The sequence below is a fragment of the Odontomachus brunneus genome, unplaced genomic scaffold (assembly GCF_010583005.1).
Source record: "Odontomachus brunneus isolate Ranch 3 - 2012 unplaced genomic scaffold, Obru_v1 Obru_scaffold_087, whole genome shotgun sequence".
Taxonomy (NCBI): Eukaryota; Metazoa; Arthropoda; class Insecta; order Hymenoptera; family Formicidae; genus Odontomachus; species Odontomachus brunneus.
This window is the reverse complement of record NW_022639537.1, coordinates 1,383,841-1,397,958: the sequence shown is the minus strand read 5'-3', so window position 1 is coordinate 1,397,958 and position 14,118 is coordinate 1,383,841. Positions and strand designations below refer to the sequence as shown.

Genomic DNA, 14,118 nt, shown 5'->3' with positions numbered 1-14,118 from the left:
CTCTCTCTCTCTCTCTCTCTCTCTCTCTCTCTCTCTCTCTCTCTCTCTCTAAGGTATCTAATAATAGAACACCATCTTGTTACGCGAACGCTAACGACACTGCTGCGTAACTCACCGTGTGAATGCGTATGTGTGTACGTCGTCGGCGGATGCTCGACTCACGTCGTGAATTAGAAATGGACGAGTCGGCGTTTCAGCTGGCTCCCCGACGTCGCCTGGCACCGCGACAGCACAACGACCGCGGCGAAACCGTCGGGATTGGACTGACGACACGCACTTCTCGCTACGCTGTATCGTCCCCGTCGCGTAGTCGTCCGCCTGGTTAGAAGACTGCGCGCGCGATAGACACCAACCGTACGTACTGGAGCACCGATGCGCACTGGGCCGGACCGAAGGCGACGAGCCGCTGCATTCACACTGCGCAGCAGTGCGCGCGCGCAGCGCGCTAGGCGCCGTGTATACGTGTATCGCGAAGTAAGAGGTCTGCTCGTTCTCGAAGATTATTTGCACTAGGTGCAACAAGTTCGAATGAGAAGCGAGTGTATCTCCCTTCCCAGCATCAAATGTCTGACATACATCAGAGACGTTCCAGAGACAATGTGACATCTCTGGGGATGTCTCTGAGATGTATTTCGGACATTTGTGCTGTATGGGCTTCCTTCTAACTTACTGTGCGCCAATTATTAAACCGGTGCACTGGTTTAGAAGTTCTTCGGAAACGAACTGCTCGTATTCTGAACTCTCTTTTATCACTACAAGCGTATATAAAAGTAGCCAATGAGAAGGGCCCGTACTCTAAACTCTTTTATCGCTAAAAGCGTCTTTAAAAGTGGCCTAATCAGAAGGTTTATATTTTTAGAGACGCTTTTAGCGATAAAAGAGAGTTCAGAATATGGATCAAGGTTTATAACCCATTCTTACCCATTCTTGGAAACATTTTTAGCGATAAAAGAGAATTCAAAATATGAGCCCTAAAATATAATTTGAAACAGGAGCGCGTATTGGTCCGAGTCTACGATAGATATAGTAAAGCCTTGCTCTAAAGCCTATAATTTGTGGCAAAAGACGTTTTCCACGCTGCTTTAACAATTAGAATCTAATCGTTTGAAGTTTAGGGATTATGATTTCAGGCAGCAATAGAAAACATTTGTAAAGTCGAAAATTACACCATATTTTAGGTTTTAAAACATAAGGCTAAAGACTTATCTATGCGGACTCGGATTTATGGAACTCTTCGCAATGGGTTTCGAAAGACGTCCAAAAAAGGTCCTATCGTTTTTAAGCGTGTTTGAAAATTACCGACAGCACTGAAAATCTATAGCATACGTGACATGAACTATAGCTTTCAACGCTGATAGTGAATACTAGAACGCAACTGTGGCCATGGGCTGTATATACTTTTGTTTCTCATTAGAGGAGACCAAAGTCTGCACGAGCTATTTTCTCCGACCTTGTTACCAATATATAAAGATCAGTTTAATGAGCCACATAGTTCTATTACTCTCGAAAATAACGATCGCATTAATTGAAAATAATTAGTTTTCTAATTTCCTATAAAAACAAGCGGCACCTCGTGTCCGAAAAACATCTTAAAAACGTCTAAAAGATATCTTGAAGAGCAGGACATGCTTCACATATCTATAAAACGCCTGTTATTTGTGTTCTGCTTGGAAAGTTATAATATTTGTAAATAAAAAGGAGGCTTTGATTTATTCATGAATCGAACTACGATCTTGATTTATTAATAGAAATATATGTTGGCGATTCGAAGACTTTAGAACTGATGAAAAAAGGAGGCCTTATTCTCGAAAAATATTACATACGATATTGCTGTAAAATGCTATTCTTCATATTACGTATATTTGTCATTGAAATATCATTTTTTTTTTAATATATTTTCCAAAAGAATAAAACTAATATTATCCCACTGAAATATATACTATCTGGAACGCGCGCTACCTCTTGAGTGTGTGGGATAAGAGAGAGTATGCTTGTCTCATCTCTAGAACTAGAGATGAGACATCGAACAGAAATAATCGATTATAAGTTATAATCGATATCGGTATAATCCATCTCTAGCAGATACAATGACAGACGGGCGGATAAGCGAACGCGAGCGAGATGACGAAACGGCGGTCGGCGCAACGAGGACGGCGAATGGACGATCGCGCCCGAAGTTCACGCTCGGCTGTAAAGATGGGACATCGAAGAGAAATAATCGATTATAAGCTATAATCGGTATCGGTATCGCCCATCTCTATCTAGAACAGCGCTCTGTCTTTGTCTAATACAGTCTGAACCAAAAACTAAGTCGGCTAATTTCTAAACATAAGCTGAATCTCCGAATAGGAACCATCTTTGCTTTATTTTTCTTAATAATAAGTCGATAAGTGAATACTAATAAATGAGAAAAAATATATATTTTTTTATATCTTAAACTTTCGTTCATAAGCTTAAGTCATTGCCATTCAGTAGTCACTGCTTTTCATATTATCTCTAACTTTTAACTTGGATTGTATCACATTCTTCCCACTTTCGACTATACTATGAACCAGACAAGGATAAGAGAGGAAACAAGGAACCTCTTTCTCATCCCGCACGCCTCAAGAGGCAGCGCGCGTTCCAGGTAGTATATATTTCAGTGTATTATCCAAGACTCAAACCTTTCTATTTAGTCTACATATAGCTTATATTAAATACCGTTAGATGGCGCAACCGTTAATCGAGTTAGCGGATCGGCAGTTGTTGGTTCCAAAGTGTCCGCTACGAGCCGCCACCATTCCTACTGGCAAATAGAGTATGCATTGGATTCAAAGCATCGGCATCGGAATATCTGGACCGAACATTTCACGAAAGAAAGGTCTAATTAACGGTGAGAGAATAATTATTGTACTTCTTATGCCGCTGCTTCTTTGGGTATATTCGGCTTTACGTTAGCTTACGTTGGTATTATAAAACTATTCGAAAAGTTTTCTGGTCGGAATGATTTCGTTTTCTCTGTCAAGCACGATAGAAATATAGGATACAACTTTAGGATTAATCAAGAATGTTCGGCTTTTCTCAATTCTTAACTCTTGATTTACACACTTACTTCGCTTACTGAAGTAACCTTTCCGTATACCTTTCCCGCGCGCGCGCGTGTATACCTTTCCGAATAATTTTATAATATCTGCCCTATTCTACAACTTTTAACGACAGTGTCGCTATCGTTACGTTGCTCAGATATACTACACGCTGAAAAAGCCGCACCACGACACGCTATGCTACTAATATTGTCGTTAGGAAGTTACACCCTTATAGAAATATCATACTAAGAATCATTGATAATTACTTATTTTCAGTATTAAAAATACTGGATAATAAGTAATTATCAATGATTTTTAGTATGATATTTCTATAAGGGCAGAATAGGACTATTGCGATGCTTGTAACGAACTTAAGTATTTCTAAACACGAGCACGTTAATTTATTGTAAGATTATCGATATTTCTCACATATAGTCGATTGTAAGTCGGTTTGTGTATTTTTTTATTATCAAATGAAGTCGCAACGCTTTTAACGATACACAAAATTAATTATTTTCGAACAGAGCATTTGTGGACCATTAATCGTCAATTATTGCCGATAAATTACTTAATGAGAATAACAGAGAATGTTTGTAATATTGATATAACTGTCCTAGATAGCACAAAACATCGTGAAATTATCTTGGATGTACTCAGGACGTCTTAAAGCACTCTTCAGTACATTTTGGGTATATTCAGGATAATTCTGGAATGTTTCGTGCTGAAATTGTCGAGTAAAAACATACAAGATTTAGAGTTACTAAAACATAGCGCGCGCTTCGCGCGCGCCACTTTAGCCTTTTCGTTGTACTATTTACAATTTATGTTACAATACTCGTTTTTACAAATTATATTCCCAGCAAACACAATGTTATATATAACATACATGTTAGTTGTAATTTCCTATTCAACAATGTAACTGTTATATAACACGTATATTATATAACAGTTATATTGTTTATTGAGTAAGAAATTACAACTAACATGTACGTGTTACATGTAACATGTAACATTGTGTTTGCTGGGATTACAATAAATATCAAATTTATATGACGCGAACAACACAACCTGATCTCTCACCGCGGCTAACAGCTGCAAGCGGCACGAATTCAACTGCGACGGGATCGAGACAATCGAGACGGTCGAGACGGTCAATTAGCATCGCGGAAAAGAGGCTTCACCCACTTCGATACATTCGAGATTTAGTTAACACGCATTTTTTCTGATAGAACTAGCACACAGCACGCGCTACGCGCGGGCCTTCGATCTCCTTTTGTTAGTACTTTACGGGGTTATAACGAGGAAGAATGAGAAGAGGAGAGAATAGTAGAGAATGAGAGAGAGTAAAGGAGAATTAGAGAAAATAAGAGAGAATGGGAGAGAATAAAGGAGCATGAAAACATTTAGCTGTATTAAAATTCGTTTAATAATTATGTATATGAGACTATAATAATAATTATGTACATGAGACTATGTATATTGTGTCTATGAAACTATGTCTATGGTCTCTTCCTACATGTTGGCAGTTTAATTACATAGCAAAAAACATAAATCTCACTTACACATAAACCTATAATCTGCATTGTCTCTCCCAGTTTCTCTCTGTCTCTGCCAATCTCTCCCTGTCTCTTCCTGTTTCTCCCTGCCTCTCTCTGTCTCTCCCTGTCTTTCCCTGTCTTTCCTTGCCTCTCTCTGTCGCTCTCTCTCTCCATGTCTCTTCCTGCCTCTCCCTCTCTCCCTCTCTTCCTGTCTCTTTCTGTCTCGATTTGTCTCTCTCTGTCTCTTTCTGCCTCTCCTTGTCTCTCCCCATCTCTCCCTGTCTCTCCCTGACTTTCCTTGCCTCTCTCTGTCGCTCTCTCTCTCTCCCTGTTTCTCCTTGTCTCTCCCTCTCTCCCTGTCTCTCCCTGTAATCTGTATTGTCTCTCCCTGTCTCTCCCTGCCTCTCCCTGCCTCTCTCTGCCTCTCCTGCCTCTCCCTGTCTCTTCCTGTCTTTTCTTGTCTTTCCCCGTCTCTTTCTGTCTCTCCCTGTCTTCCCTGTCTTTTTCCGTCTCTCCTTGTCTTTCACTGCCAATATGTAGGAAGAGACCATAGACATAGTTTCATAGACATAATATACATAGTCTCATGTACATAATTATTATTATAGTCTCATATACATAATTATTAAACGAATTTTAATACAGCTAAATGTTTTCATGCTCCTTTATTCTCTCCCATTCTCTCTTTTTTTTGTCTAATTCTCCTTTACTCTCTCTCATTCTCTACTATTCTTTCCTCTTCTCATTCTTCGTCGTTATAACCCCGTTCTCGTAATACGCACGAACTGTCATTCGACTCAGCCACGATGACAGCCCGGCGCGACACAAAGCCGGCCGCAACGCACAGCCAATCGGTATCGTGGTAAAGAGGCAACAATGCCAGCGATAATATCGATAACCAAGCAACTTCGGAACGTTTCCTTTTTACTATTTGGATTATAAAGTTTCAGGTTTAAACAAGTACAAAACACTCTGCAATAATTTAATGATTACTATATAATCGATATAAATTTGCAATATAATCTGCTGTTAAATTCTGTTTAAACTCTGTCAACTCTGTCAAACTCTGTCGACAGAACAACAGTAGATTGCGGACATAGATGACTACGGATTTGTCGACAAGTCATATTTAATCTATCGTCAGGCTGATTACTTACTAAGTTCATTTATCTTTAGCTAAATATACGCCAATTATCTTCTTTATGGAAAGAAGCAAATGTGGCATGTTCTAATCAAACACGCATGAATTTTTCCAAACTTTTCTACTATTAGGAAAGAAAAATTCTGCGGAAAAATTAAAACAAACCGATTTTCTTCGTTTTATATTAATAACTTGAAATTTTACATGGTTGTTTGCAAAATGGTAGAGGAATGTTATGTTCAGTTTAAACTAATTCACATACATGCGAAGTGTGGGACACTTAGCGTCAGACACTCTATATATGGAATCAAAGTTTCGACTCAGGTGACGTCTCGTTTTTCCATGCAAACGTGACATTCCTCTGCGGGATCTCTCGGGCCGATACGAGTGAAGTAACGTTTCGCAGAGCGCGAATCAAACGGTTCGTACGCCATTAATAACGTCCACGGGTAGAATTATTCAGGCGGAAACGACAATTGCGCGCACGGAACCTGAGGGTATTGTCTCTCTCTTGGCGGGTTCTCTACGTGGTGTCCCGACGCTCGCGGGAACGGTGAAAGCGGAAATCGCGACGATAACAATTCTGGGAGATGCCCGGTAGAGAATACCGGCGCGATAAGCGCGTTCCGCGGCGGCCGATTGAAATTATTAGTCTGCGCGGCTCGATTTCCCGCGGACGAGACGACGTCGCGCGCGGACGAGAAAAAGAAAAGACGGCCAATCTCGCTAATGCCAGACAATCTCCAGACGGGCGTGGGAACGGATTGGAGTCGATCGTCGTTCCTTATTATCTAGTCATCCTTCGCGGGCACTCGACGTACGTCTCGGCAATCGTACGTTTTAATGAAGTCCGAGGGACTCAAGATTCCGTTGGTATGCACTCTCCTCGGGAATCTTGCCTTTCCCATCGGGCTTCAGGCACGATTAGACGTGTACGCACGAAATCTTCTGGTAACAGCGTGAATAACCTTAACGCGACTTGTGTCAGAAAAATGTATTCTGATTAGAAAACAAGCATCGTCCATCCACGGTTTAGTCGCGAGACAACGATGTGAGTACGTTTTATCTGCATTCTGAAAAATATCACTCTTTTAATACCAGCAATTACTCAATTTACTTTCCTTCTTTTAAGACTCTTGAGTACTTGTCGCGGCCATCATGACTGATGACAGTATTTTGATTGATGACGTCAGAAACAAGGAAATGCATGCTCAAAATTCTTGCAAAGTATGTTTAAATAATAAGATACATCCAAGATATGACACTTGAAGCAAACCTCTAAAATATTCCGAACATTTTCCTTTTGCTCCAACAACGAATAAATAACCGTAAAATTAACGTGACATACAATCTTTTTTTAATCTGTCTTTTCTTATCATTTTACGTCACGTTAATTTCATGGTTATTTATTGATTGTTAAAGCGAAAAGAAAGCATTCTGAGTATTTAGAGACGTACTTAATTGATTATTATGTTTTGGGTATATCTTTTTATTACGATGCACTTTGTAAGAATCTTGAACATACGTTTCCTTGCTTCTGATGTCACCAATCAAAATGGCGAATACCCAGAAGTGTTAAGTAATAGTTATTTTCAATCAAGAATTGTTTTTGTATAATTGTCTTAAAATATATATATGTTACAAATTTTATAAATTATATACTCTGAAGAAAAATTTATTCTGTTTACAAGAATATTAAAAAACTTTGTTATTGAACTTTAATATGTGTTCTGGTGCAAGAATATTAAAGTTCAAGAAGAACACCTTCTGGTTACAAGAATATTAAAAAACTTTGTCGAGGAAAAAGTTAGTTTGATTCTATGTAATAAACAAACCGAATTTTTTTTTTTTAATTTAATATTCTTCATTGAAACATTAAACTTATTAGAATTCAAAATATATTTTTAAGAAATTTGATGCTCATGATGAACTCATAAATAGATTTGCGGATATATAAACTTGTGAAATATTTGAAAGTATACTTGAAATATTTGGAAGGGACATTTACTCGAAAGCAGTACGCACTTTTCTATGTGTGGGTACGCGTTTCAGTGCGATATCCCCCGAACATCGGAAAGAAATAAACGGTAGATGTAGAAAGTGACGGACGCTCTACTGTTGTGGCAGAATCCAATTTGTTAGGGAACTCGCAGAAAACGAGACAATTGTGAGAGAATCCAATTTGTTAAAAGGAGATCATAGAAACGTCTTCTTATTCATCCTCGATGACTAAGTCGTGAGGCGCGTTGTTTCGCTACACGCGAAGTTATCAACAATCGTGCCTCTGGCTGGATGTTAGCTACAAAAGGCCGTTTCTTCTCCGACGATTACTCGACGAGCCTTGGAATCGAGGGAGCCTTGCCGAAGAAGGCAATCCCGCGGTGATTGTCGATTACCGATTTGGTAACAGCACCACCACCACCACCACCACCACCATCACCGCGAGAAGCGTTTATAACGACTCCTTCCGTACTGCATGCAGCCACCTGCGACTAATTGCGAGCGCGGCGATCACGTACTAACGGCACGTCGGGGATGACGTTCCCCTAGCTGCGACCCTTTCGCGAGGGGCAAAACTTTCACGGCGCGCTACATTCTTCGGGCATTATCCCGTTTCGATCGATTTGTTCGGTTAATTTAACACGGTGAAACTACTCACGCCGCACCGCCGTCGCCTCCGGTGTTCCTCTTCGCTACCCGCCGATTTCGAAGTCATCGACCAACGCCGCCTGGCACTGCCGATGGCACGAGGCAAATTAATATCGAGCGATATCTGCAATGGATCGTGAAGAATCGCGACATTTAAGGTGTTGTGGAACAATGCTCCTTTGGCTTAGCTAGTTGCATCGGTGAAGCTCTTTAACTTACGCATTAATTTATTGGGAGAACTAGGCCTCTTGACTGTGCTTCGATCGACGTTTTCGTCCGACGCCTACGCTTTCTACGGCCACTTGTATATAGTGGTAAGAGCATTCGTGTGAGAATAAGTTAACACGTTGAAGATTAATCATATTACTTCCGCATGTTATAAAACTAAATTAATATTATATATATATGTATTACCATTCAGCTATATACATTAAATAGATAGCCAAGAAGGGGACTTGGTTTACATAAAAACAACTAAATCACACATTCCACACATCCTCCATTCTTCCATCCTTTTCCACTCTTCCATACTTTCCTATATCTACATCACATTAAATTCTCCTCTCTCTTTATTCTTTCCTTTACCCCTTTTCACTTTATCCTTTTTCTTTTTCTTTTCCTTTTAAAACTAAATTAATATTACTAATACTATGTCTCGGAAAAAATCAGTCCACAGAGTGAACTGCTTTAGCTGAACAAATCAAGTTTTATCCAATTCCTGCGCAGTGTAACTGCAGAACTGTGAAAATGCATTTAATCCTAGACAAAAACTGAACAGATATCTACATAAATTGTATATACTTTTGCTAAAACTCCCTTTTATCTAATTTCTATCTTATCGTGGCAATGAGTTTTCCTCAAATCTTTTGATATTTTGCAATATATTCGCAATAATCTACTATTTTCCAAATTCTCTGAATATTGAATCAAAACTTTAATGACTCATCGTAGCTACCATATCATTGAAGAAAAATGTATTATTTCATTAAAAAATGTATTATTTCATTAAAATTAACGTTATGAACGCATGATGCCATTATGTAAGCAGATCTCTGAATAATCCGTGAATTATATCTCGTCGTATACATGCCCCGATCGATACAATGTCCGTGACGTTTTAGGGTTTCATAACTTGACCCAGAAAGAGCCGTATCACTGCATAGTCTATAGAGTTGCCCAGCAAGTTAAATGGAGTCGTTGCACCTTCCCTTCGGAGCCTACTTCGACGACGACCATTGTAGAAGGACAGTGAAACTCCTCCGTGCATTGTAACTACTATATCAATGAAGAAAAATGTATTGTTTCAATAAAATTAGCGTTATGAACGCGTGATGAACGCCATTGTGTAAGCAGATCTTTGAATAATCCGCGAATTAGACCTCGTCGTATACATGCCCCGATCGATACAATGTCCGTGACGTTTTAGGGTTTCATAACTTGACCCAGAAAGAGCCGTATCACTGCATAGTCTATAGAGTTGCCCAGCAAGTTAAATGGAGTCGTTGCACCTTCCCTTCGGAGCCTACTTCGACGACGACCATTGTAGAAGGACAGTGAAACTCCTCCGTGCGTTCGCGCGCGTCGATTACACCTTTCTCGGACGACACTCTATCTATCTAATCCACGGAATTTCCAGCGAAGCGTGAAAACCACGTCTCCTTTCGCGAGAAGGCGTGAGAATACCGGTGCGGAACGAGGTCGGAGGAAATTGGCGACAAAGGTCTCGGCGATGACGCGATACCTATCCGGACTTCGGCGATCGTCGAAACGGAGAAAGCTATACGCACAACGACCACCGGTACTTTGTGTTACCGTGACTCACCTCACATCTTTCTCTCTTTTCGTCTCTCTGTTTCTCATTATTGCGTGCCAACAATGACGCGGACTCCGAAATCTTCCGCTTATCAGACTCATTGAGTTTCACCTCGTCACCTCGACTGACTAGCACTTCAGCCCCGCGAGTTAATTGACCCTCGTAGATATGAATTGTACGCTCAGAATTATATGTTCTCCACATGACGTAAATTAAATCTCAGAACTTGTGCCTTTCGATAACACCTCAGATCTCTCAAGCTGATTTCGATGCTTTAGCATAGACTGAAGTACTCTTCCGCGTCACACATGATAGTACACACAGAAAAATACATACTACATTTCAGTAAATGCATTGAGAGAAATTAATAAATAAATATTATATTAAAATTATAATATTTATTTCACTATCCAAATAATAAATGTTAATTTCAAACTAATTTCACGATGCTACTTTGTCACGTTTCACTCAATAAAATATCACTCATAAAACAGTAGTTTCCTGACCTACAATCAACCATTACACAAAAATGAATGTAATGAATACTATTTTCTCTTCTGTGCCTCGTTTCCTGACACGTAACATTTATAACGGTAAGGTTTTTATTTGGATGGTATCACTTTTTACGAAGTTACATTGGAATAATGGTAATCTATGTTGCTTTTACCATGAGATTACATGTACAAAATTACGATATTCAGTATTAAATTTCTCACGAGCGGTGCAGACAAATGAAAGTTTAATTACGAATGTGTTTCACCGCGATAAATGTTGTGTTGAATTTTTCTATTATTTTTTAGCGTTTCGAGTGAGTAGACTCTTTAAAGGAAGAAAAGTAAACTGTCGCTTTTCTTAGCAGTAGAATAATGTTCTTCTGCATACACACCTGTCTCAGGCTTGGATTTTTCGCTCACGATGGCACAACGACTCCGCGCACCTTTGCACTCGCTCGTTAGAGAGAGGAAAAAATAGAAACGCACCAGCTGACCCACCCCTCGCCGTACAGTTACTCGTTTGTTCCTCGCGAAGAATTGCTGTCTCAGATGAATAAGTTCAGCAACGGCGCGGGTAACTACACGCATTATCTGCCGGGGAATCGAAACCGAGCACGGTAACGGTCTTGCATCTGTTACTGCGCGTGCTACAGTCTATGCTGCGTTAATGCTCCGGGGTCTCCCCGTCGCGTAAAAACGCCGTTTTGCGCCATTGCGTCGTAGTACCTCGTGGTGCTGTGCGTTTGGCTTGTTGATGTTGTTGGCGTAAGTCGCGATCTGAATGAAAATTTCCGCCGACTTTCGTGCTCATTTTGGGCCTAGCCGTTCTCAAGCCGAGCGCATTTCGTTCCATTGAATTTCCTTTCCATTGAAACGACGGAATAAGCAGGGAATATTCACTCGGGAAATAATCCAGCGTCGTTAAGAGCTTCCTTTTTAAACACCTCGAAAGCGTGCCGGTGCGAGATGCATCGGCTCGATCGACGTAAACCCAGAAGAGAAAGCGACGATTCTCGTAGTCCTATCGTGCCCAACCGGCTTCGTAGAATTATGAAAGCGTCGAAGATCCTTCTTCTTTCTTTTTTCTTTCTCTCTTTGTATGTACATGCTGAATGCGGCAACGTCATCTCTTTTTAATTATATACCACTACACGGGCAACCGCGGAGGAGACGACCGTGTAAGAATCCGGACCCAGCGACGACTTTTAGAAATCGATATCGACGTGAGCTGTTTACCTGAAGAGCGATACAAGTGAAATTCTTATTTGGACTTATGTAAATCGCGAACGCACGGCTCGCGAGAGATTGTCACTCACTGTGTCAGACAATCTGACAGACACCGTGCGACAATGAGATTGAACGTGGTGAAATTTTGAGAACTCGCCTTACGACATCTTGACGACAAATGAATCGTGTGCTAAGTGCGTAATCGTGGCATTTAGCACGAATGTTTACGACATCCTCGAGATAAACGTATAATTTGAGATATGTACAAAGTAAGTTGATAGATTCTAAAATATCTCTGTTGTTTTTAAAAGAAGGTGTGTGAGGAATAAATTATATAGTTGGAATGTTTTGTTGATCACAATATTCAGTTTATTTTTTACACATCTTCCTTTAATATAAAAAAAACAACAGAGATATTTTAGAATCTGATATTAGATGACTGCATAATTGTGACACACTTGGTACAAATTACATATAAACACTCACACACATATATATAATTTTAAATTATAATTTTAATTTTAAATAGTTATTGCATTATACATGACGATTTGAACCTTGCTTTTTAGGAAACATTTCTCTAACCGCATCAAGCAAATAGAACGTGAATGTCACTTCTCAAGTGAAAACGCATCAACATTTTTATGCAAATATCTATTTCTTTACCTTCTCTTATTACTTACGCAAATGTTTATACGTTAAAAATTAATGAAGTTTTTTTAACAGTCGCTGTTTGCTCTTTAATTAGCTAAGAAACGCAGCGATAAATAATGCAATCATTTAGAGTAACCTCTTTTCGAAAATACGACGGAATTTTTTGTTGCAGAAGTAGCAACAAGGATTTAGTGATGTCGGCGAGAGCATCTAATTAAGGAGAGAAAAACGGCCGCAGAACGGAGATTCTTCAATGTCGACGATAATAATAAGAATTCGTTTACGGCTTGACGGGATCAAGATGCTAGACGTGACGGTGACGAGGTTAATGAGGATTTTCAACTGGATTCGACTGGTAACAGGTAGACTTTGTACTCTAATTACTGGAGAAAGCATGCAATGCGAGAAACTCGACCTTTTCGCCGCCTTGACACCAAACATGTCATTTGAAACATTTCACGTACGCAAGCGTATAAATACATTCCTCCATTCGTATAGCGTCTCGTAATTATACAAACGTGATATTACCCCGCAGCCGATTCTCTCTGATATTTGTCAAATTTGTGGAGGTGATTTATTAGCGATGTGCTAGCTACTTCATCGGTAATAAGCACATTTGTCAAGCAGTACATTGTCAATCTAATATTTCTTGATGAAATCTGAAACGACTTGTCGAGCGTGTCTGTTACTGAATTACATACTCGACATGTTTGGCTTAACCGTCGTATTAAGTATTCGTTACCTCTTTGCGCCAACTGTCGCGTGCATCATTTCGGGAATCTACGTGATTTACGTTAAGTGGATCAAAAGAATCGTCATATCGAACATTCACATCTATGCGAAACGCGATTTCATCACTTTGGACTCAAGCCCACGGTGAAAGTGGAGTATAGAACGTTATTAGATGCAAAAAGAAAAAGAAAAGAGAAAAAAACGAGCGTGCATCACGATAGCTTCATTTGAATACATTGTCGTGGCACGAAGTAATACGTACTGGTCTACGCATGCTTGTTACAAGATATCACCGGTTAGTTAATAGCCATGAAAATTTCACAACGCACGCCGTTACGGAGGAAGACTCGATGCAACTACTAGGAGGATAGGTGGCTTGATTTAACGAAATCGAGGAAAACGATAATGGAGAACAGAAAGGAAGATACTTCGACACACAATGCGAAAACACGCACGATTGTGTGCGATGGATAATTAATTCTAAATATGGTGAAATCGTTGGAAACGATTCTCACGATATAATCCGTCGTGTGGTAACCGCAAGAAAAATTAAGGCAGGATACGACAAATGCTCTCTACAGTACAATCAGTGTATTTTTCATTGAAATGCTATATATATAACTGGCGGTTCAGTTATAAGTGTAGCATTGTAATATCAATAAAATCTTTCTTTCTTTTTAAGTTTATTATGTTTTTAATGGTCCACGAGAATAGAATTCTAGTTACATATATCTTGCTAAGAAACATAATAAATTTCGCTGGAAATATAGCAGATTTCTCTAGAAACATAGCAAGTGTTTTAATA

At 39.6% G+C, this 14,118-nt stretch overlaps 2 protein-coding genes across 7 annotated transcripts in view; one reads left to right on the top strand and one right to left on the bottom strand.

Moving 5' to 3' along the window:
• LOC116848038 (carnitine O-palmitoyltransferase 1, liver isoform) overlaps positions 1 to 403 on the bottom strand; it is a 39,523-nt gene extending 39,120 nt beyond the window's left edge. For 2 of the 4 annotated variants that reach the window (XM_032823755.1, XM_032823756.1), the window contains exon 1: positions 116 to 403. The gene's annotated coding sequence lies outside the window, so the exon portion shown is untranslated. The remainder of the gene's footprint in view (positions 1 to 115) is intronic. The other 2 variants (XM_032823758.1, XM_032823759.1) reach the window with 1 other exon arrangement.
• Positions 404 to 9,900: 9,497 nt separating this feature from the next.
• LOC116848037 overlaps positions 9,901 to 14,118 on the top strand; it is a 60,899-nt gene continuing 56,681 nt past the window's right edge. The window contains exons 1-2 of one of the 3 annotated variants that reach the window (XM_032823753.1): positions 9,901 to 10,191; positions 12,754 to 12,943. In XM_032823753.1, the coding sequence (XP_032679644.1) occupies positions 12,835 to 12,943 (109 nt within the window). In that variant the 5' untranslated portion in view covers positions 9,901 to 10,191; positions 12,754 to 12,834. Of the gene's footprint in view, positions 10,192 to 11,435; positions 12,197 to 12,753; positions 12,944 to 14,118 lie in introns of those variants that run through there. The other 2 variants (XR_004378890.1, XM_032823751.1) reach the window with 2 other exon arrangements.